At 39.7% G+C, this 22,906-nt stretch overlaps 1 protein-coding gene across 1 annotated transcript; it reads right to left on the bottom strand.

The window, feature by feature from the left end:
• Nucleotides 1-1,069: 1,069 nt before the first annotated feature.
• Nucleotides 1,070-20,201, bottom strand: LOC125203976 (auxin transport protein BIG). The gene is made up of 14 exons (XM_048102508.2): nt 19,726-20,201; nt 19,527-19,633; nt 18,360-18,525; nt 12,213-18,268; nt 10,799-11,416; nt 10,503-10,683; nt 10,100-10,334; nt 5,462-10,012; nt 5,133-5,355; nt 4,371-4,775; nt 4,087-4,230; nt 2,830-3,855; nt 2,020-2,520; nt 1,070-1,934 (listed from the first exon to the last, which is right to left on the bottom strand). Exons 1-14 carry the CDS (start codon nt 19,985-19,987, stop codon nt 1,215-1,217), a joined length of 15,195 nt encoding a protein of 5,064 aa, XP_047958465.2. The 5' UTR covers nt 19,988-20,201; the 3' UTR covers nt 1,070-1,214.
• Nucleotides 20,202-22,906: the final 2,705 nt, after the last annotated feature.

The following is a 22,906-nucleotide window of genomic DNA, read 5'->3' as shown; positions in this document are numbered from 1 at the left end:
ATTAAATCCTGCTTGTTATTTTATGTTAAACCTAATTAGGGTGAACTACAAGTTGTTAACAATAAAATAGCTAAAAATTCGGTATCCTCATTAATAATTCACAGTGCATTTATGATAAGTAAAACATTAAAATACCCATCACCAACAAAATAATTTACATGTTGTACATGTACTGTGACAACATCCTTAAATACTCTTTTATTTGTTTTGCAGCACTTAATTTCGCCAGCTGATTTTTCTCCGGAAACATTAATTATAACTTAATTTATTGTAAAATAAAAATAAAAATAAAAATAAATTTACCTAGTAAAAGTCTTCATCTTAGTGGAGTTACTTATTGGATAGTTGGAAGATAAAACTGGGCAATTTAGACTTAGTGTTAGTTAATGGCCACTTAAAAAGACAGATACAGAAAAGTGTCACCAGGGAATAAGTGTAGGTGAAGAATAAATATAATTTTCCACAATCCAGAAAAACTACAATCATGAATCTTGGAACACATTTTTTGGTTTGGAATCGAGTGTTTAGTCAGCTTTCCAAATGCAATTGTCTCTGCAAAGTGCCTTTCTTCTTTTCTCTAGATGCTTTATTCAATGGAAAGGGACTGTGAAATGAATGGGAAGAGTTGAAGTAGTAAAAATAAGATATAGGGCACTAAAAGTGCACTTTCATGTTTACCAAACAAATCATTTAAAAGAAACACAAGTGCATATTCATTTAATAACTGTACTCCCTCTATCCGGTAACAGAAGTCTCATTTTTTCATTTGGATTCATCTGTCAATAGAAATCTCATTTTACTTTCACCATAAAATGAATAAATGGGTCGTAACTGACTAGGATCGCAAACCACGTTCTATTCTCTTTTTCAACTCACATTTCTTAAATCTCATGCGAAAAAAAATCAGACTCTTAAACGTGTACGTGTACTGATGGAGTAACTGTTAAATGACTTGAAAGTGAAAGCCCTTTCTGCAACATATGATGAAATAAAGGAAGTTGGTTTTATGATTGTGTAAGCATTGAAACACCTGGGTCCATTTATAGTCACAGTTGGCAAGGTTGGGATGTACATCCAAAACAGAGGCAAGGGAATTTATTAGACCATAAATGAATACTACAAATCTGCAATGGCAACATTAAACTTTTTTGGCCTCAGTTTCTTGCACATGTAATGTAACTATACAAAAAAGAGCTAACAAAGTAACTATATGGTCATTTTCCTAGATTTATGGAAGCATTGACAAAATCCTCGCACCTGGTATATCCAGAAGCTAAAACATCGGACAAGGCATCCATAATGTCGAACGACTCCTGTAGATCGGAGGCTGAGGTGATTTCCTCCAGCCATGAGAGTAGCTCCTTGGAGAAAGCTACCATGTCCTTCACATTTGATAGTCTCTCTTTCATGACGACCTCCCAAGTGGATTGGTCTTCCCCTCCCGCCCCTCGTGTTTGGACCGTCGAAGACTTCCTCACCTTCAAGTATCTCTGGAGCTGCTCAATCAACCCAGTGTACACGAGCATGGGCTGAATGTTGGAAAATAATTCGTCAGGCCCACTGCCATCTCCCGACTCTGCTCTACGCTGTGCAGAGCGACCTTGACGTTGCATGTATGCATGATATATTCCCCGCTGTAAAAAGGCCCGCCGATGCTGCAACCATGACTCGTATGATTCTGAAAGGAGTGAGCTGACCATCATGAATTGGACAGTCTCCTCTGTTCCGCTTGAAGGCTGTTGTGTTCCAGGAGAAATTGTGGAAGACAAATAAGTCGAAATGGATTTAGCCAGATTATTTCGTTGAGAAGAGTCGTGGTCTAAAAGGTGCCATGCCATCTGTATCATGAAAGGTAGAAATTTGGAGTTGCTATCCTTTCCACCACCTCTACAATCAGTGCTGAATGACGCGCCAGTGGCAAACCGAGCTAGCATCTGCAGATGCATTTTACATTGTTTATAGTATAACTCTTAAACCTAAGTAAGGTCAGAGAAAGCAAGAGGTAGACTAATAACCTACCAAAACAATGTCATATGTTAACAACCGCAACCGGCTTCCATCAGCGCGTCCCAATGCAGTAAGATAGTCCCAGTACTGATCAACATAACGCAAGTATTGTCCCGTTGGAACAGAGGGTCCTCTCAGGGGAAACAAATTATTGCAGAGAGTTTCATTGTTCCTCAAGGCAGCACCATCCCATTCCTTCTTTGGAGTTCTTAGGCCAGCATCAGCTCGTTTAGCCTCTTGATGGCATTGGAAATGTATGATGTTGAAATGGCTGACAGTTGTATAAACACAATCACCACGGCCACTTCCAGAAGTTCCACCACCCAAGTTCACACGCTTACTGTAAGTATAGACACCCAATAAATCAGTAGGTCTCAATCGGTAGCCCTCCCGGCAGACCATGCAAGCTAGCCCATCTTCCTCATCTTCAACGTCTTCAAAACCCTCAAGAACGGGCTGAGCAACAACAATTCGCTCACCACCATCTGATGTCACTTGCCGCATTCCAAGCCCCTTAAACCACAAAGTAATATTTTACTCCAAAAGTAAGTAAAAGCAACTTATTTACAACAAACACACATCTGCTTGTAGTCATCATCTTCTTTAAATGTTACACGTAAAGGTATAAGCTGCACATCATCCCTGGTTTTATTCTACAGTTTTAGTATTATTTGATTTTTGGCGAATCTTAAAGCTACATGTTCCAGCCACGTATTTGATGCAATTACTTCCATAGGAAACACAAGATTCATCCTGGCTGTGATAGGGAAAAAGATACATTACTTAAAACTGAATATTAGTTACAAAAGAAATGAGAAGTACCTGAAGCAACTGTTCTCTTTTCTTCAGAGCTAAACGCCTCATCTCATCACGGGTTGCATGTCTTAGTTGGCGAACTTTTTCTGCTAAGAACCCATTTTCTGTTCCTTCCTTATCAGTAAGGGTATCCAACAAGTTTTCAGCCTTCGCCCCTATCTCGTTTTCACCAGAAACACTCTCTAAAGCATGGAGCAAAGGTAAAACTCCTTCCTCATCTATGCACCGCTGGGTACCCATGTGACCCATTGACAACCCCCTAAGCATAGAAAGTATAAAGGGAACAGAAGGCAATGTTAATTTAGCTGCCCAGTCCCCAGTTGATTTAAAACCAGCCTGTGCTACACACGCAAAACACACCTTCAAGTGTGTCACAGCAACTCTAGTAATCCCTCTCTCCAATATGATATCTTTCAATCTCTCACCACAAGAGCTTGTCTTAAGAGATTCAGAGACCCTGATGAAATTCTCCAGTGCAAATTTTTGTTTGGCAGCTTGCTGAGCAATCTTCTCATCCTTGGGGTTGTCTTCAAATTGCTTTTGTAGCTGGTCAAATTCACTCCAATTTTGCAAATGAGGCTCAAAGTGCTGAATGAGAACTTCCATTGCCGCAGGTTCTCCATAAGTCAAGTATGGAAGGATTCTCGCAACCATCTCTGTATTCCTCTGCTGTTTACTAGATTTCTTAAGTCCTGAAGGATGAGATAATCGTTCCAGGAACATGAGAACAATTTTCTTAGCTTGTTCACTGTTACCAGCATCTTCGCTAGAGACTGTAAACACCCCTGGTGTAACGCTGATGTTATCGCTCTCGTTTGCTTCCAGAGTGAGACTCTCCACAATTAAAAGAATTCCCTCGGCTGGTTCCATAGCATCAATCCAGAAGGCACGTCTTGCAGTTTCAAGCAGTAAACCCAAAGCCCCCAAGCTTAATAATTTTCTTCTGTTATCCCTTGTCTTGCAACAAAGCATTAACAGATTTAGCACAGCAATTAACTGCTCTTGGTTTGACTTCAGATCATCTCGCAGACGCTGTTCATGTAGATCAAAGATTAGAAAACCCAGAAAACGAGAAAACGGAACTAACAAGGATAAGAGTTAAAACATGAAATGACCCAAGCTTCTACTCTTAGGTTTACTTCAAGACTTCTATTCAGTAAACACCCTCTCCAAAAGGAGGGGCCGAAACAAAATAAACACACACACACACACACAAAAAAAAGGATATGAAAAAAGGTTAGTAGGGTGTAAATCCATTCGTACTTGAACCATGCTCAATAGAATCTCCAAACCACCACATTCTCGTACAGCGCTGGTTATCGCAAACTCAACCTCAGGATCTTGAGATTCCTCTCTATCCTCATCCACTTCTTTAATCATGGGCTCTGTAGCTTCACCATCCAAACCCTGTGGATATTGGAATCACACATAACATTAAATAGGGAGATGAAAAAAATTGAAAGAAAATACTTTCCATTTGATAACAAATTAATAATCCAAGGGGTGAGTTGCTAAAAGGTGTAAACAATGAAGATTGTAAAGGCAACCTGAAGCCGGTAAGTCACAGTCATTGGAGGACAGTCTCTGGTTGTTGTGGTAGCATTAACAGACAAAAAACCTGTCCCAGAGGCTGCAGCTAAAGTCTGACTATTTGATTTTTTCCAGACTTGCTCATAAACTTGAGGAACACTCAAATCAAGAGAAATAATGTTTCCTGCTACCAGCAATTCCATGCCATAATCATCTTCTATCAGTCCCAGGAGGTCCAACTGGTGGCATATCTTATTTTTCACATCACGCATCAGAGGGCCAATTTCAACACTTGAATAAGGATTCTTGGTCATTGATCCCCTAATAAATTCCTCCTGAGTATGTGCTTTGTTCAATATTAATAGATATACTGGCTCAGGTTTCGTAGGGCAGATCAAGTTGCAGAGCTGTTCCAAAATAAACTGTGAAATAGACAGTGTGATGGTTAAATTTAGCTCATTGCACAGAATCAATAATTTTAAAATGAAAGGAATAGAAGGCTCTTGCATCAATAAATAACAAATGGTAAAATAAAGTAATTTTCAGAAAAAAGATGCATTTTTTTCAGGCTCAACTTTTTGTGAAGGAACAAGTTTTCTGTTATGAACTTGTTTTCTCCCAACAAAAAATCACTAATAGGATAATACAATATCAACCTAGTAAAGAATGAACATGAGATGGACAAAAGTAGCAACCATATTACAGAATCCTCTAAAGTCAGAAAAGTTTCTTTCAGTGAATTTTCATAGTAAGGGTTGATAAATAAATCAATTACATACCATCGAAGTGCGCCTTTTCTTATCCTCTCCATGAACCTGCAAGCCACCAATACATGCCTGGATGAAATGTCTTTTGTTCTCGTTGCTCTCAAGCATAAGACTGTCAAGAAGATCTTTAAGAAGCCGATTACAATCGCTAATTAGTTTAGTCTTTTGAACAATTAATCCCCTAATCACAATCAGCGCCTCAAGAACATCGGATAACAACTTCTCTTGCATGAACCTGACAGCCAAATAGGAGAAGTATTACTTAACCAAATATAAATGTATGCAAAAACACACACATAATATATTTAATTGGAAGGAAACTGAACATGATAAATACAAACCTTGATCTGATATTCGGAACCTCCAAAAATTTTCCAAGGAGCTCTATGAGCTTATGAAGAATAAACCCTTGTGATATATCAATGTGGAGGCTTCTCTCCAAAGATTCAACATTGCTCACTTCCCGCATGATTAGCTTGCATATTGTAGATAAACATCCTCGAACAGTCAAAAATATACGAGCATCATCTGAATCTATCATTTTAAAAAGCAGCTCAAAATACTCAGCTGCATTTTCACTAGCAGAAAGAGTAGCCGGTAACAGAGACATTAGCAAATTCAGCAACCGAAACTGTCTGGATGAACTTTGACCACAAAGAAGATTAACTAGCATGCACATCTCAGATCTTATAGATTGTGAACAAGCACTTAGTATAAGTTCAGTAACCCAGGAGCCAAGTTCAAACAATTTTATTTCGCTCTGAGCTGCCTTACAAGAACGTCGCTTCCATCTGAGACCATATTTCATGGCCAGATAATCACATCTCTGAGGCCGAGATTTTTGGCTGACTCTGACTGCCTGAGAAACTTTATACTGCCGCCTCACAAAATCAAGATAAGATGCGCCCTTTTCCCATTCAGAATAGCTTAGTAACTGCATGTCTTGAGTCTTCGAAGAACCATCCCAATTTTTCTCAGACGGCTCTGACACAGATCGGTTTGCATTCACAACTGCACTAGAGCCAGATTCATATGAGTTGTTTTCATTTTTCACGGGTAGAAGTGAAGTTGGCTTTCCACTCACTGGCTCTTTATCCACCGAATCAGGTTTTGGTGGTGTACATGCATGCAATATGATCTTCAGGCAAGGTAGAATAACATGCTCAGATATAGCAGGATGTTTGGCACCCAGCTTGATTGATTTAAATAACAACTGGAAGACAATCCGTAATCTTGACTCCCAGAATTCATCTGCTAAGAAGCAGACATCTGAAAGCAACATTAGTTCTTCACGAGTTGTCATAGCTATATCAATGGAGTGATGGTGTTCAAGACAGTAAACAACTTTCTTCTGTAGCAAGCCATTCAACTCTGCTACTGCATTGTCATCTCCCTCTGAGAAGGCACAAAGTGCTGCCCTAGCTTGAACTCTAGCTGTTTTTGGGCCCTGATGTATGTTGTTCTCGAACAATTCTCGCAGAATGCCAGAAGCAACAAGTTGCTTTTTAGAACTGGGATGTTTTGAGAGCACTTGTAATATCTCGAGACACTGGGTCACAAATGTACTAGCACAGCCATAACAACTATTTGGAGATCTCAGCACAACAAATCTCGAGGCTGCAGCATGATTATCAGCATTCTTCTGGTGCAAATAGTTCATCAGTACCCTCCGGAGGCCTTGAAGAGTCTGAACACTTTTACTCACAGAATCAAAGGCTGCTTTGCATTTCTCACCATAGAGCACACCAAGAAGGGCAATCTTACGGTTGATCTTGCAGGAAGGTCCAGGCAAAGATACCATCATTTGCTGCACAGAATCTTTCTGTTGAGAATCCATTTCATTCTCACCAATGCTTGAGACAATCTTCAGTAATGGTTTCTTGAAACCCAAGAGCTGTTGATACCGTCGATGAGCATTTTCTGATTCAGACTCTATTGCAGTTAGTCCTCTTTTCATATCGTCATCATTTTCCATGCTGTCAAAATTAAAGCTTGGCTTCGCCATGAAGTTGAATTCAAAGCGACCATATTTGCTGAAACCACACTCATTGCACAGAAATGAGTCCAGATTCTCATAATTAATATTACGGCATTGCCTGCATTGATAAGCATTCTCATGGCAGTTGCCACAGATTCCATGTTTGTCAGTCACAGGTCTACTACATCGTGGACATTGCAGAGGTTCGAGAGATAATGCTTGAAGATTTTCATAGAAAGAAGCCAACTCAATCATAAAATTACATGCCGTTATGGGAACTGGAAAGTCCACTTTGAGTTCTGTCTGATTGAAAGCAAGATGGCATACCTTTGCCCTCTTCCACAAAGACCAGTTATTTTTCAATTCTGACAAATCAGCTACAGGTCTATTGTTGTAGTACAAATTTAGCACTTTCACTGGTTTTGATTTACGAGCATCATGAACATTCATTGTGACACTCTGAATGGTGTAGCTACCTGTGCATTTAACAATGATACGATTGTCTGTGAACTTTGTCTCTGACTTCAGACTTTCGAGCTTCATTCGACTATATGGGACTTCAGGTGAGCTACATGCAACACAAGGCTCACTCTCAAGATAATAACCATCAAATTCAACCAAACCACTCAATGTGTTGTAGATGCGTGAATTTGGATGGTTAGCCAGAAGTTCATTCTGCGAATGAAGCGTCTCAAAGATGCATTTAATTACATCAGAGGTTAAGCATCTGTCAATGATTTCACCATTTTGTTGCTTTAAGGTGTTGTCTGGTGTTTTTCCAAGCAACGAAGCGAGAAGTTCAGTATATTCAATGATGTTCTGACCATACAATGGTAAGTGTTTCACTTTTTGCAAGAGAACCGTTAGCATAGTCTCCTTGAATAACTGCTTCCCATGGTACCAGGCACCAAGAAGAACAAACTTGGCTTCCCGACGCACAGTACTTGAATTCCATTCCAATAGAAATGTGTCAACAAATTGCCTCAGGCAGTCATCACCACGGTCCGTAAAGACAGTCAGTGCCTGTTCCATATCCATGTATGATTTCTCCAGTGTAGATTCACTTCCTTCTTCACTCTTCTTTTTCTTCTTAGAGTCAAGTGATTGTCCCCCAAACTTATTCGAACTCATTCCTCCGTCTCCACCTTCAGCCTTCTGTGAGGAGTGATTCATGTCCTTACCAGTGTAAAATGCCAAATTCAAAAGTTTCAGGGACTGGATAATGCATTCTTCACCAAAAAAGAAAACTCCATTCATGAGGAAGGATAAGACACCTGCATGCCTCAAGCAATACTTCTGCCAGTTTCTAGGTCTTGCTGCAGATACCTCAGTAATTGTTAAAAGGCACTTCACCATTTTGACACTTCTTTCATAAGAAATGGCTCCCTGGAATCCACCAGATTTACTAATGTGTTTATTGAGCTTACTAATTTCAGTAGAAAATTGCCAGGTATCTCGTACACTGTAATAGTGTGTCTTGCTACCGCAAACATGCAAAAACAGCCGCCTAGCATACCTCCTTATGAAAGTTGTATGTGGATTGTTGATGTAACTGCAAAGGACATCTTGATAAGCATCAAGCTTCAAATCCCTACCAGAAGGAATCTTGTGCGTCTTCTCTTTCTCCCCACCTTTATCGTGCTTTTCAGGTCGAACTAAACAGTAAACCAACCGAAAAGTATTCTCGAGCAATAGACGGTGGTAGTCAGCAAAAATATCTGAACGGTGTGATTTGGCATATGAATCTGAGAAGAATGGTGAAAAATTGCCAGCAGGGAGCTCTCTTCTGATTGTTAACAGTGCACCACAGCCAGGACCAGTATTTGATCCTTGAGTTTCAGCACTTACAGAGGGAGACTTAAAGATGTGCACAAGCTGCTGCAGTATGTCCATGAGATAATTAATAAAGACCTGTTGCCTAAGAAAGCTGCACGCTCTATGCAGAGAAGATGTGAAGTCACTTTTCTCTAGGCTGTCGGAAGTAGATGAACTTGATAATGATACGGAAGATAAGATCTGGATGGTCGTCTTGTCCTGGGAATCTGTTTCCCCGCCAGATTTTGATACAGTAACATCACCCCCCGGTTGGTTCCAGTTACGCAGCATAAGGGTGAAGAACATAAAAATAAGTATCATCACTTCCCCAAAAGATGAACGTGTCCGGGCTTCAAATGGTTTATCCATTTTAATCTCATCTATGAACCACTTTATTAGCTTCTCCAAATTAAAGCTCTCAATCTCCACACTACCAGCAAAAGGACCACCAATAGCTGAGGACAATCGGTAAAATATCTGCATCACAGGAATAGCTTGAACTCCAGAAGTACTCTCTGTCCATCCTTTTAGTTGTCCAAGGAGCTCAGAGAGAAGTAAAGAATTGACAGCCCTTTTAGATGCAGATATGGTAACAGGGTCAACCGTTGAGTACTCCCCTGACTCATTAGGCTCCAACTCATGAATTGATGGATCTGAATCATGTATGTTGACATCAGCAGCAACTGGCAACATATTAGCGTCACTTAAATCATCCGTGGGCAGGTGAACTTCATTACTGTCCCCACTGAATGTCTCTACTTCAATTGAAATTGCAGTCATTCGATGATCTCTAGAATGTGGTTGAGCAAGTCTCTCTGCATCTAGCACTTCATAACATGCTTCACATAAATCAAAATCAGGACAAACAGTACAATGCCATCTGCGCCTCAATATAGGAACGGTTGAGCAACCATCACAGCAGTATTGCACAGAAGAAGTAATGGAATCTTCTTCTACCATAATTGGATTAGTTCCACTAGTAGCATTTATAGCATCTGCACGAAGGGAAACAGATGTTGCATTCTCCATGGCATCATCAGCACCTAACATTGTCTGCTTTGGAAAAGGGACCTGAAGCAGTCTAGAAGATATAGCCAAGCTGAAAAGTGAGCAGCAAATGTAAGTGCATGGGCAGTATACGAAGGTTAAGTCAGTTCACAAATCACAACTTTCATTATAAATGTACCTGCTGGCGCTTTGAACAGCCTCATTAGTAGAGAAAAGAAGCCTTTTGAATAAAGTAACAGCAGGGGCTACAGATGGCAATCCTGAATCTTTTCCATGTAATGTCAGGCATTCCGCAAAACAATAGGTAAGTTCCACAGACGAGATGACAATGTTGTTCATAGTTTGAGAGTTTGGCTGCTCTACATCCAAAATTCCCCACAGCACTTGCATAAGCCCATCGACTACGTCAGAACCTACACAATAAGCAATGCTTCTTATATATGATTTAACCGGGAGTAACTAAAATCATCTCCATACACAATGAAATACCCTCATTATAAAATGAACTTGTGAAATCACAGTGAGTAGATAATCTAGTAACGAAATTATTGCATGTATCTAGTATGGCGATTAAACATTACCATTACTCTCAAGAAAACTTGCTAAGTTTGAGCGCCGATGCAGTGCAATCTTGGAAACTACTCGCATCTGCGCTGTAAACTCCTCAATAATCCACCCTGCAGCAAGCTCCCCCATTCCCAACTTCGACAAGAGTGTGGCTATAGACTTTACCACTCCATTAAGACGCATGTTGTCCTTCACCTGAACAGAGTATCCAGAGCCAACATGAACCAAATGAATAAAAAACCTCAAATAAAACGAAGTTTGGTGAAATATGACTAGATAAGCAAGTATCACATCAGATATCAGGAATTACTTGGTAATAGATCTCTCTTCTGGGAAAGACAGCCTGCAGAACCCGGCTGGCAGCAGTCTGTAACAAAGGCTCCCTATCGCTCTCGAATATTGTTTCCAGTACTTGCATACATTTAAGGTGGCTTCCCTCCACTTTATTATCTTCAATCTTCGGGGATCCCTGAGGTTTCCCAGACATATAGATCCTAGATAGGAGTTTAAGACCGTCAGCTACCACTTGCTCCTGTATAGAAGAAGATTGCATTGACGGAGACTTTCTGGCTGAACCTATGGACCATGAATTACCACCAAGCACCCGAGCTTCCATATCCAAAATGGTATCCATCTTCTCTTTCCAACCAAATTCATCTTTCGCTCGGCCATATACTTCTAAAGAGTCTATTCTTGGCAAAGCAGATCCACTAAAGGTTCGACCAATAAATATTGTAAATTCTTCATCAGCTAGAAGTGATTCAGCAACAGTGAAGGGAACATCATACCAGGAGCGCATTCCTTCATCCAGTTTTATGATTCTCTGAAATATAGTAATTTCAGAAGGAATGTGGCTTCCTGATGTGTTACCAACGTGCAAGCGAAAACCAACCATGACAGTGTCAGGATTTGAATTGGACACTGTTATCTAAAGAGCCAAGAAAGGTATTGTTAAATAATTGAAAATATAAGTTATAATACAACTAGTTTCCATACACTGCATAATAAATGTCCATGTCAGTTCACCACAACAACAAATAGATACTCAGTCCCATTCATTCTATCAATCTTCCCGAGCTTTGACGCACAAATTTATAGATAAAAAAATGCCCCAATTAACCTAAATTAATGAGGAGAAGAATGTGAAAAAACTATGACATTTGGGAATCAATATACTTTGACCTAATTAATGAGGAGTTGAACGGATAGGGGTAATTTTAGTTAAAAAGAGAAAAGAACAACTGAGATGCAAAGAACTGAAAACTAAAAACAACTAACAGAATGGGAGAGAGTAAAAATGAAAAATGCACAGCTTCTTCAGCAGTAGATCAAGTTAGATTAATCATACGATGAAATCCTATATTTCAAATAACTACACCACATAAAATGTAAATCCATTATCATTTTTATTCTTTCTAGGAAATATTTTCACATAATTCTACCATTAGAAGTTGTTGTAAGAGCACATTCCATTCTGATAGCCCATACACTGTTCCTAATGAATGCAAGTGGGTACCCAGAAATTAATGCAGATCAACTCAAAAGGAGTAAACTACGTTTATTGATCAACTGCATCATGTTAACAAGTGCACGCATGAATAGATGAACATTATGTATGATCTACAGTGAGGGAAGTCAGATCGAGACAGAAGCAAACTTGTGTATAAGAAAATGGAGACCTGTAGAGATGCTTTAATCCAATCAAAACAATGAAGTAGCATTACCTTGAATCCAGCAGGGTTAGGCCCCTCCAGAAATCCATCTTCAGATGCTAAAGTTTGCTTTGCTCCCTCAGAATCACTATTCCTAACGGCATCACCAGTAAATTTAACATCTTGTGTAATGCAGACAGTTTTCTCAAAGAAATCAAGTGAAAATTCTGGTTTTGCACCCCCATAAGCTTTGTTTTTCAAAATACCAGAACCCAATTTCTTAACCTTATCTGACATCAAATTTACACCGGTCTCCATCCCAGCAGGGATGTGGGAGTATATCTGAAGACTTCCATCTTCATGCAGAAGAAGACAATGGATTTTGTCTTTTGCTAAAGGCCTATCAGCAGTAACTCCAACCAAAGGAGAAGTTGAACCCCCGGTGTGTCGCAAATTCTGTGCAAGCACTTCATGTTGTCCCAAAGAGATAGCAAGTATCCCATTGGATTTTAGATTAGAATAGCACACAAATAGCCCACTACCACCCAGTAACTCTTTCCAACGATGCAAACCAGCAGGCTGGAGCTTACCATCAACGTCATTCTCATGCACTGCAGATGTCTCTATCACAGATGTTACATCTGGATTAAAGCGGCCAATTATGGAACTCCCATCTTGATATGACAGGAAGAGCAATTTGTGAGTAGGTGAAAAATACAGTGAGGAGCCCTTTCCAGTTTCAGTTCTGCCCTCTACTTGAATGATTTCCTTTAAAGGCGTGCTACTGACATTGACTTTTGCTGACAATTCCAACCTATACAAGTTTCCAGACTCTGAAAGGACAATGAGAAACATTCTACAGCAGGAAGCCACCAAAAGGGCTGCATCAACAATTGTATCGTCAGGCAATGTGATATAGTGTACAGGACTGATATTATCTTGAGAGAGATCATAAATTTTTATGAATCTGTTTGTCACCACCATCAGCTGAACCTGGGAACCGGGAACCCATTCAACACGTCTGATATATGCACCTTGTAGAGCAAGCTCAATCGCTAATCGATCAATCACCTCACCTCGATGATTGATGGTAAGGACCTGGCAATCTTCATAGCCAGCTACAACCAGATAATTCTCAATAAGTGCATTGAAAAGAAGATGAACGATCTCAAATCGAACAACATTTTTAGAAAGAGGCTTCACATTAGCCTTATCTGCAGTCACAGGAGCAATAGTAGCTTGCCCAATTAATTGCCCAACATCAAATATGGCCACTTTATCACCTTCACCAACAGCTAGTCGACCTCGGCCACTGACACTAAGTAATGATTTGACTAGAGATCCACTTGTCAGATGAGATTTGAGCTCCTTTGCATTTGAATAATCTGCTTTTATCTTCAAGTCTAGTGAACCGCTTTTGTATGCCTTCTTCAATTGTAAGAGGTCGTTACTGTAGTGGGGCACTTCCACTTTTGCTAAAGAAACTTTTTTATCTCTTATCATGTTGGAGTCTCTGTTTCCAGTAATGTAAGGTAAGAATGATGAGCAAACCCCTAATATACGACTTTCAACCTCCAGTTCGTCAAGCAGCAGCGGCATCCTTTCCTGGACTTCCATTGGAAGAGATAACCTGGTAGAGGAATCCAGTTCTATCAGCGAATCCTCATCAACATCTGAACCACTGTCAGGAAGCTGATCACCATTCTCTGAAAGAGAAAGAAATGACTGAAAGTTACCAGCACTACGTTCAGGTGCACTATTACTTCCAGTAAATTTTCGTGGCTTCAAGCACTGACAACTGCTACCTCGAACACCTCCTGCACCACAGTCACAGAAAAACCTACTAGAGCGGGAGTACACAACACGATGACCACGATGACAAACTTTTGCACAGACGGAGCAGCAGCCTTTCGAGACTGTAAGATCACACGTATAACAGAAGTACCAGTGCTGTTCCATAAAGTTGCTGCCACTAGAAGTGAAGGTGCAAACTTTAGATGCAAGAGCTCTCTCAGTGTTACTATCCTCCTCCTCATCCCTATCAATGCTACCTAACTCACCATCTGAGGTCCCATCATCTTCATCGTCGTCAACTGAAGTTGCATCACAGTCAACAGATGCTGGAGCTCGATTAGCAGATGGAACCAAATCATCAGCATTTTTCCTTGAACCAAGAGTTCCAGAAGACAAAGTCCCTAAACCTGAACTACATCTAGAAAGGGATTTCCCAGAGGACTTCTCCAAGGTGCAAGTGGCAGACCCACAATCACTGGTGATCATTGTAAGGAATCCAAAAAGATACTTCAGTCCTTGAATCAAGCGCTCATCATCAGAGAGTTTCTCCATCAACTCAATAGTTCTCTGCAGCAGTGACTTAATCAACAATTCCCCTTTGGAGAGCAGAATGATAAAATTGTAATAACTTTTAGCTATATTGAAATCATATAGAGAAAATGCACTCTCCAGAGGAATTAGCAAGGCTTGATGTAGATGGATCTGTGCTTCCTGCAGCTTGGATTCACTAGTGGGAGACACAAGACTCGTAAGAAAGTTCATGGTTGATTCTCTTAACGAAACTGAACCTCCTTTTGTAGTGTTAACACTAGGTATTTCTGCAAGAGATCCCAGTAACCTCATCTCTAGCCACTTTGATAGAGAAATCAAATCCATGCCAATAAACTTCATCTGCAACTTCACTTTGACTTCAGGGTAATCACCAGACAAAAGATCTGTAAAGAAGTTGAGCACCCTCATATTTACAGATTCAGAAAGGCAGTGATCTAGAGCATCAAACAGAACCAATATATCTCCACGTTGGGACTCCTGGAAGTTCTTATTTTCAGAAGTATCCTGCATAGAGAGAAAAAATTTGAAAATACTGCTCCTTGAAGGATCTCCCTTTAGGCTGTTGGCCATATTAACCATCTTCACCACTATGCATTCATGGATACTTCTATCAAAGTCTTTTTCTTTATTGATACTTCGCAGAAATTCTTCCATGCGCTTCATAATGAATAAACTGATGTAGTCTGGAGCATCAGGACCCATTTTCAAGGCTTGGCAAATGTGATCAAATTTACCCTCAAGACTTTGAAAAACCTTGTCACACTTCATCGACAAGACTGATTCAATAATTTCATTGATCACCTCATTTTCCTCCAAATCAGCTCCTCTTGAAACTTCTATATCAAATAGTCCGTCAAGACTAACAACAATTCCTTTCATGTTGAGGATGCATGAAGACAGAATTTCTGTTGGAAGTTGAAGATGCAGGGGAAATCCATGGAGTGCAACCTCCCAGAATATTTTAGATCGAATTCCCAGAGCAAGTTTTTCAACAATTTTACTTAACCTCGACGGAAGCTCATAAAGAGAGTCGAGAAGGCATGGTTTGGTGCCCAACTTTTGGGGAAATTCATCCTGCATGTTGTTATCTAAACCAGCATACTCAAGAAGCAAAAGAGGGACAAAATTAACAGAAGAGTGAAGCCCATTTTGGAAGATTGAAGCTAAAGCCCTCTGATAAACCCATAAGTATCTCTTCAGTAAAGATGACAATACTTTGAATAGCATCGCAATTTGATCAGCAGTGAAAGATTTGTAGACAAGTTGTTTAGTCAGCCCGAGAAACTCAGCATCCAGATCAGTGATATCTGGTTGATTAGCTGCCTCTAGTTGGAGTGAATTTCCATTGTTGAGTCCCTTGGTGCTAGTAGAAAGCATGGATAGTACAAAAGAAAGCCAGGATCCAGTCCTGAAGAAGTCCCACCCGAGTTCCTCGAAATCATCCCGCATAAGTGAACCATGCAACTGCTGAAGCAAATTTAACAGAACACCTGGGGTGGTGCTGTAGTCATTGCTAGGGTGGGATTGACCTAATATAAAATGACTGGTAAAATGAAAGTTCTCCATATCTAAGACATCATGAACCTTGACACCACTGAACGGAACTTGCACACGTTTCAGAGACAATCCCTCAGTTGGACTTGGAATATCCCAGCAAAGCACAAAAAGATACCGCTCAATAATAAGCTCATCAGCACTGGCAGCCTTTTTACCATTCCAAAGTCTAAGAATCTGTGAGAAAGTGGCAATTGTATTTTCCCAACTCAAACCAAACCCTTCCACTGCTGGAAAATCTCTACACAGAGAAGCTGGAAGGGGAGCAATATCAATTAACTGATTCAGCAAAGTCATGTTTGCTTGTGTTCCACTGGAATTCATTATATCCTCCAGAGCAGTGGCTGGCCAGGATGACCAATAGTTAGTAGAACCAGATGTGCTTAGCACGGAGGATCCCCTCAATTTAGTTCTGAAGTCCAACAGCAGCAATGATGGACAAGCACGCGGGTGATACATCATATGACGCAGTACCAAAACCAACCTTGAAACCAGTAAAGACCAGCATGACAACTGCATACTATCAGAAGTCGCGGAGGGAATATCAATAGCTTTAAATGATGAAAGTATTTGATTTGCCAGCACGCCCTTTTCCTCATCAGATGACAAATGAAAAGCCATTAACATAATCTCAATGTGAAACAGAGAGGGCAGAGTTTCAACAATATCTTTCAAATCAGAGCTTGTTGAGCAAATTGTTTTCGCCTTTTGATGAATAAATTTGAAAAACAGCTGGTAGATTTTGGTTCTTAATCTAGAACCAGAAGAACCCTCTCGACAAACAAGTATGTGGGCAAGCAAAGCTAGCATCAGATCATTGTAAAGATGCGCACCATTCTCAACAGTCAGTATTTTGTCAACAACTGACTCCTCAAGAGATTCAGGGAAAGCTCGAAGCAGTACAAGTTTCTGCAGCAGTTCAAAGCAATACAAATGAACAGTCCCAAACTTCTTTTCTTCATGCACAATTAGATTATTATCACAAGTCCTTTCTTCAGGATTATAGACCTGACAGTTGAGTATTGATAGCAAAATATCAATATGGTTGCCATTAAGCTCTTTAATCGCATTTTGATACATTTGTGGATGTGACTGAGGAGAAAATACACAATTTTTTAGGAAACTTAGCAATTCAGTTGCTGCTTGAAATGGCATATTACTGAAACTGGGTACAGAACTGTGTGTAGCATTTGACTGTTCACACGCATCAGCAGAACTAACAGAGCGAGCACCCTCAGAAAAAAGATCCCCAAAAAGGGCTTCATCTTCATGACAAACAACACTTTCCACTTCACAGGTGATAGAAGCTTTCGTCCCGTTGGAACATGATCTTTCCAATAATGGCTCTAATTTTGTGCTCTCGGAATGAAGGAAGAAAAGAAGATGCATCACATTGTCCAGCCATTGAACTGCTGATGGAAATAATATTTCAAGCAAGTCCACCACAGTATGTTTTTTCAACAATATTACTTTCTTAGAACCAACATGGCATGAAGGAGAATTGAGCCCTAATTGACTGTCTGGAAGCCCAGCATCATCTAACTCAATGAAATGAAGAGTCTGATCCTTTATATCTGAAATGAGTTTTAGAACAAAAATAACCACCCTCGGAAAGTAAGCCAGGGGGAGTTTGTGGCTGGGCGAATATTTATCAAACCTCCAGACATCACAACCCAAATTCTGCAAAACAGAAGCCGCCACACATGCTTGGATGTTCTGGAACACAAAATTCTTACAGAAAGTTGCTTGCATTACTCGAAGAAATTCTTCCAATATGTGGGCAGCAAGACTTTCATAACTACTTTCAACAACAGTGTTGGCATTTACAAACTCAAAACCAGTTCTGAACAATATAGGTAATATATCGATGAAGGAAGCAGCAGAATGCAACAGAAGGTTGTCTGAGTACAAAATCGGATGACTCTTAGTAACACTTCCCAGCAAATTCAATATTCTTAGACAAGTTGAAAATTTTCTCCGCAAATTTAGACTGGTCTGTTTTTCATCAGGTGACACTGGAAGTTCTACAACTTCTTTGCAAAGTAAGATAAGACGATGATTGCATCTGAGATGAATAACAGCCCAGTGCTGAGAAAGAGTTGTCAACTTATTTGCATTGGCGGGAATAGACTGTGCAACTGGATTCACAAGATCAACTTGTATGGACTCGGAAATAAATTGAATCAACAGATCATTGTCTGCTTCTTTTTCCAGAGAGCAAATGGACCCTTCAGAAAGAAAGAAAAAATAGGAGACACATTAAGGCAGTGAAAGAGGATAAGGACAAACTATGATCCTATCTTTTCTATGAAACAATACCTTGAAGCATACACTTAACATTGTCCTGCCACAAAACAGCATCATCTTTATCAACAGAACTAGGCAACAAGTCCACAGGAATGCTTGTTGGACATGACAGAGAAATGTCTGATTCCTTATGCACCCCATCAACTAGCAATAACTCCAACAGTTGTAGCATTGTATTCTGGAAGAGGGAGATAATTAAGACAAAGAAAAAGGATGATATATGAATATTTCTACAAACAAAAATATAGTAATAAAACAATTGGGCAAAAAGTGCAAATGAGTTCCTCAGTGAGAATGAACAACTTGCTGGATAGGTTTTTATATCCTACAGTGCACTCAACCCAATCATATACTTGTATCATGAATATAATTCATGAAACCTTAAATCAGTATTACTAAGAAAATAAGAAATTATAGTTATAAAAAGAATTCCAACTGCGAATCAACAAAGGCATGCATAGGGGTTCAGAATTATCTAGACATAATTGATCCAAATGAGGAAACCGCTGAGACAATCTCAGGTCAGCCAAGAGCATTATGACTGGTAGATATGAACAAAGCAAATCACATGCATAAATGGAACCTCTATAGTATAGTCATGATTGGAGCGAGCTAAAGAAATTGCGCATCTCCTATTTTCTAACAAGCCCGATCACGCTGGAATCCACCCAATAACAAATACTAATATCCATGCTGCAATACATTATCTGAAGACAAACGAATAGCATTGTGAAGGTTTTCTACCAAGGATCAGGAACCAACACTTCTATGCATAGATTTCACCCACAAGGCCACAGGCCCACAGCATACATATCTGTTGAAACCATTCACTAGTTACAGATACAAAATACCAAGCATCCCAAAATATAATTAGATCAGCAGACAAAAGACTGGACAAATGCAATTGCAAATGGGGGCACAACCTTCTAATAGCAAGTTTTTATAGTGAACTGCTACATAGGAGAATCTATAGCCAAAAGCGACTAAAACACATTATTGAACTGAAACAATGCTACCGAATCACCAAAAGTTGCACAGCATAGAACAGGAAAAATCAGACAGTCTCACAGTAATCATGCGCCTTGAGTAAAATAAAACAGTAAAAACAGGATTCATATAAGAACAGCATGACAACAGAACTTGAAGTAAATCAGTCTCTTCAATATGTAGCGAGAAAACCTGAAGAGCTGAATCTTCACTTTTCCCAATCCATTTCTCCAAATAACACAGAGCGAATTCAATCGACTGCTGGACCACCGCCACAACCACAGGCTCTACTTGCTCAACTGCCGCATACAACAGAACCACAGCCAATTATCACTCATCCGAATGATATCTATAAATCCGAAGCCAGAGTAATAACTACCAAAACACATACCAGACAGAGATCGGATTGCTTTAACAACAGCAATCGAGACACACGCCAGCGCGTGAATTCGAGTTTGCTCCCAGACCTCCAGCCCTAACTTACCGCCACCTTTGCCGGAATCAAAATCGACCGGCCTCACCGACTGCCTGAGGATTGAATAGAGCTTCTGGAACCCTACTCGGAGCACGGACGCCGACGCATCGGAGCGGAGCCTCTGAGAGAAATCGTCGGACGACAGAGCGGCGACGAGAGCAGCGATCTCCTCCGCCATGACACTCCGGAGGGCGTGCAAATGCGCGATCAGCAAAAGTTCATGAAGGCAATTGATCGGAGAGCGGAAGACAGCTCTCGCGATGGAAATTAGAGAGTGAGGTGAGATTTCTCGAAAGGAATTTGCAGAAAGTGAGTGAGAAAAGCTGACAGAAATTTTTGCTGTGGCGAGGGTTTAGACGGGAAAGCTTGAGAATTGAGTTGGAAAATGGAAAGTGTAATTAATTTTGAATTTGTCGTTCATAAAATAAGATTAGCATTTCACGTTGGTATAAGTATTTTAACTAAATTAATTCCATTTCAGATTGATATAATCGTGTCAATGACATTAATTTTTATTCATCCACGTAAATAGTAAAAAAATGATTAACATAGTTTGTTTCCAATCTACTCCTATAAACTGTTTTTTTCTCATTTAAATTGATAAGTCGAATGCCACGGACACAAAATTTGACAATATCGATTGTTCAATGATGAAATGTACTATATCATAATAGGACCTAATGGAGTAGTTTTTAGTATTCATGTTAATTTAAAACTTTTTATAGCAATATAAATTAATCATTAATCTTTTAAAGCTGATGGAGTTTATAAGAATAATCATTTTAGACCTATAACTCCTTGAAGTGGATATATTCACCATATAAATCTGCTTACTTAATTTTGTTATTTCCTCAAATTTGTTCAGGATAAAAGACAAAACCTTTTTTTCGTTTCCAAGCAGATAGTATATGTTTTCAATGTACAAACATATTGTGTTAATGGTTTTAATCGATTATGTGACACCACTTTATCATGTATTTGAAATCATAATAAAAATTAGTGTGCATAATTAATTAAATCTTGAAATTGGATTAAATACTTATCAATTTTGTGAAGTTTGAAATGGAACATTAAATGTCGACGATGATTAACTTTCTTCTAGATTGTTTTATCTCCGATCCTTATAAAATACTGTATTGTCTTTTGGCAATATTCAAAACAATATAATTTCATTAAAATAAATATTTACTTTAGTGGAATAATACGAGTATCATTTTAAACGTAAAAGACGATATATAAAATAAACAATTGGAATGGCTAAGACGAATACAGATGAGAATTACATGTAACATGATTAAAGTAGCAAAGCTAAAACGCAACCAAGCAAACTAAGTTTATTAATTCATCATTATACATATACTATATATGTATATATAGCTGCAACATCATCACGGATTAGGAGAGACCTCAGCCGGCGGGCCTCCCGGAATCCCAGGTGGCAAGAACGGAACAGGAGGGACAGGCAGCGGAGGCAGAGGCACCGGCAGCGGAGGTAGAGGAACCGGGAGTTCTGGCGGCGGCGGCGACGGAGACGGAACCACACCCGGAATAACCGGCGGCAAGGGCAAGGGCAAGGGGAACGAAGGCGACGAGGGCGGCGTCGGGAGAAGGGGAGGAATCACCGAAGGCGGCGGAGTAGGCAGCACCGGCGGAATCAAGGAAGGTGGCGGCAGAAGGGGGTTGGGCGGTAGTAGACCGGGATTCAATGGATTTGGCGGCAGAAAGAACTTTTCCGGCGCGGAGGGGGGATCATGCCTGGCTTCTGACAAGAATGGGGAAGTGAGCAGGATGAGTGTAAGAATCCAAGACATTCTGACTAGTTGTGATTGTGTACTTCTCTACTAGATGGGAATGCTCCTTTTATAACAAGTTTATGACTAGTATTGGCCAAGTTTGACTGGGCACGGATATTTAAAAAAATAAGTGGAAAAGTTAGTAAAATGTAGGTTTCACATTTTATAATAGAATGTGATTTAGTTGAAATTGTGGTCCATTTACTGAAAATGGAAAAAAACAAAGTGGACAGTATTTCACGAACTGACTAAAATGGAAAAACTAGACAACATGTCACGAATGGAGGGAGTACTGTGATAGAGCAACCCATACAAATTTGTAATATTTGAAAAGGGCATTGGTAGAAGGTGGCAGCAGTTATTTTATTGAAGGCAAAAGGGAGTGAATGTAGGAATTTGGGGTTGGGATGAGTTATCTTATCTTGGTTGGCTGATTTTAATGTTGATTGAAGTTTGTTTGGGAATAGGGTTGTCCAACATTTGATTCACGAGAAGCTTATAGGATTGGAATTCACCACACAATATGATTGAACTAACTTTCATTAAAATATACTGTTCTCCAATTTAAGTTAGGGAATGTGTGTTGAATGTTATCACATCAAATTAATATTGTTTATATATATATATATAGAATTGGTAAAACACACATATAATGTTTGGGTATTTAAAGTTACATTGAACTTGAAAATGCATACAGCCTATGGGCTTTGAACGCATTTGTAAAACACACATATAATGTTTGGGTATTTAAAGTTACATTGAACTTGAAAATGCATACAGCCTATGGGCTTTGAACGCATTTGGCCTTCACATTTACATATAAGAGCATCTCCAGTGGCAATAGCTACTCTCTCTTCCTGCCACATCATCAGTACTAAAAATCCATATGCCACATTATCATTTTAATCAAATAGGTTAGCCTAAGGCCAGCCACAGGCTAGCCGCAATAAAAATAAATAAAAAACAACTACATTTTACGGAATTAAATTTACGATAAATTACGGAATTAAATTTACAAGACATATACGGAAAAATTCATTCATTTCATTCAAATAAAAAAATGATACATAGATAAAAAAAAATACATAAAAAAAAAAAAACTATCGCCGTGCAGTCTTCCGTGCCCACAACTCTTCAATTATATCCTTTTAGAGTCATATGAGCATTCGCTTGGCGCATGTCAGCATGTGCCTGGAGGCGGCCAGCTTCATCGTGAGGTACCACACGTCGTACGTTAGCGGTGGCCATGTCGTGGCTTGGACCGGCTTCATCGTCGTTGACCCAATTAGTCAGTTGTACGCCTT

Source organism: Salvia hispanica, chromosome 6 (assembly GCF_029641045.1).
Source record: "Salvia hispanica isolate PSC_SH4W2 chromosome 6, Shi_PSC_v1, whole genome shotgun sequence".
Classification (NCBI taxonomy): domain Eukaryota; kingdom Viridiplantae; phylum Streptophyta; class Magnoliopsida; order Lamiales; family Lamiaceae; genus Salvia; species Salvia hispanica.
Note: the sequence above shows the minus strand (reverse complement) of the source record. Positions and strands in the feature narration are given on the sequence as shown.